At 36.5% G+C, this 1,747-nt stretch overlaps 1 protein-coding gene across 1 annotated transcript; it reads left to right on the top strand.

Moving 5' to 3' along the window:
* Positions 1–459: 459 nt before the first annotated feature.
* Positions 460–879, top strand: LOC111829459. The gene has a single exon (XM_023778544.1). It carries the CDS (start codon positions 460–462, stop codon positions 877–879), a length of 420 nt encoding a protein of 139 aa, XP_023634312.1.
* Positions 880–1,747: the final 868 nt, after the last annotated feature.

Raw genomic sequence — 1,747 nt, 5'->3', positions numbered from 1 at the left:
TCCATAGAAATATATTTGTTTTAATATTATTTGGTAATTTTGACTATATATTTGGTTAAAGGATGTCATCAATTATTTATTTTTCTGCTTAAAATATTCTAATATTTTATGGTATCCCACTTAAAATCTAGAAAATTTAGTGTTTCTTAAAAATAGAAGAGCCTAAAAATACCCCATCTAATTTTTATTTGGAAGATTAGTACCTGGTCTTTTTGCTTGGAATTTTAATACTTTGTCTAATTTTGAGTGTCATTTAAATACCTGAAATATATCTGTGTTGGCTCTTTAGCACTACGTGGTTAACTTCTGTTTACTCTCTTAACGGAATGACTAACTCGGGTTAGAATTTAACCCCACGTGTTTAATTAACCTAAACTAATGACACTAATGCCCATCGATTTATTAGAATAGAAGAAGAAACTTAAAGCTCATTCTTAACGTTCTGGGTAGATTGATAGAATGATGAGCCATAGTTCTTGTTCTGATGCGAATTTGAGTCGGAGCTGGGGTCCTCATTACAATTGCGGTAGAGTAACGACGGTTGCAAAGTCATGGACAAATGAGAATCCAGGTAGAAGATTTTTCAGGTGCGTTGTTCATGGGTTTATTAATTGGGCACATGAAGAAAAGCCAAACGGTTGGCAGAAGGTTAGCTTACTAGAGGCAAGGGAGGAGATCAAGGTACTAAAAGAATCTCTAAGGGCAAAGAATGAACAAATTGGGAGTGGTTCCAACAATGTCTCATGTGAGTTAGTGAAGAAACATGAGGATGAGAAGAACAAGCTTCAAAGTGAAGTTATGGTAGCTAATGAAAGGGAAAAATGCTTAGGCAATTCATCTTGTTATCTTGGGAAGGTTTCATTGTTGTCATTGCAATGATTCTTGTAATTGGGAAGTAGTAGATTATATTACGGATGGTTTGAATGTTGTGAGATGAACTTGTTTGTTTGTTGTTCTGTAACAATGAGCTTGAAATGAAAAAAAATTTCCATTAATCCGAAAGAGTAGTTATAAGGTTCGGATCTGACATCCCAAAAAATTACAAAGATCGAACCAAAACAAAGAGACCATCCTACATTGAAATAAAGGTTCAGATCTGACATCCCAAAAAATTAAAAAGATCCAACCAAAAACAAAGAGAACATACATCCTACATAGTTAATAACCAAACAGAAAACATACATTCTTCTTCCATGTACTTCTTCTCAGGCTGCCAAACATCAAAGACCTTCTCACTAAAAGGTGACATAAAAAATACAGGAGGTTTAGGAGCTTCATCACCCTTGTCCTTTTTCTTGCTCGGCCCATATTTCTTGCCAAGAGGACGTCCACGTTTGCGTTTGTTAGCTGGAGCACTTGTGTTTGCTGGAGCACTTGAATGTTGAGGAAGCTGTGTTGTTTGGGTTTGAGAAACAGATGGTGTGGCTTGGCTTTGAGCATTATTCCACCTCCTCGTGCATTGTGTATGCTCCATGGATTATCATTCTCCTAGAAATCGCATGTTATAGCCATGCATTTTGAACTCATATCAAACGCAAAATAGAGGGTCATATAACTTAGTGGATTCTTCCTTGGTCTCCTTCTCTTGCGTGGAGCAGGTAATTGTACAGCTTGATTTTTTTAGGTTCCTTTGTTGTGTCCCATCTGCTTACAATTACTACAAGTGACAGATTTTACCTTCACGAGCAAGCTTTGGTGGATTTTTTGATGATCCACCTGGCTCCTTGATCCTATCAAACTTCTTTGG

Source organism: Capsella rubella, unplaced genomic scaffold (assembly GCF_000375325.1).
Source record: "Capsella rubella cultivar Monte Gargano unplaced genomic scaffold, Caprub1_0 scaffold_7, whole genome shotgun sequence".
Lineage (NCBI taxonomy): Eukaryota > Viridiplantae > Streptophyta > Magnoliopsida > Brassicales > Brassicaceae > Capsella > Capsella rubella.
The sequence above is the reverse complement of the archived record's forward strand: the minus strand, read 5'-3'. Positions and strand labels throughout refer to the sequence as shown.

Coding starts and splice junctions, on each gene's coding strand:
- LOC111829459 (XM_023778544.1), top strand. CDS start 460: ATGATGAGCCATAGTTCTTGTTCTGATGCGAATTTGAGTCGGAGCTGG.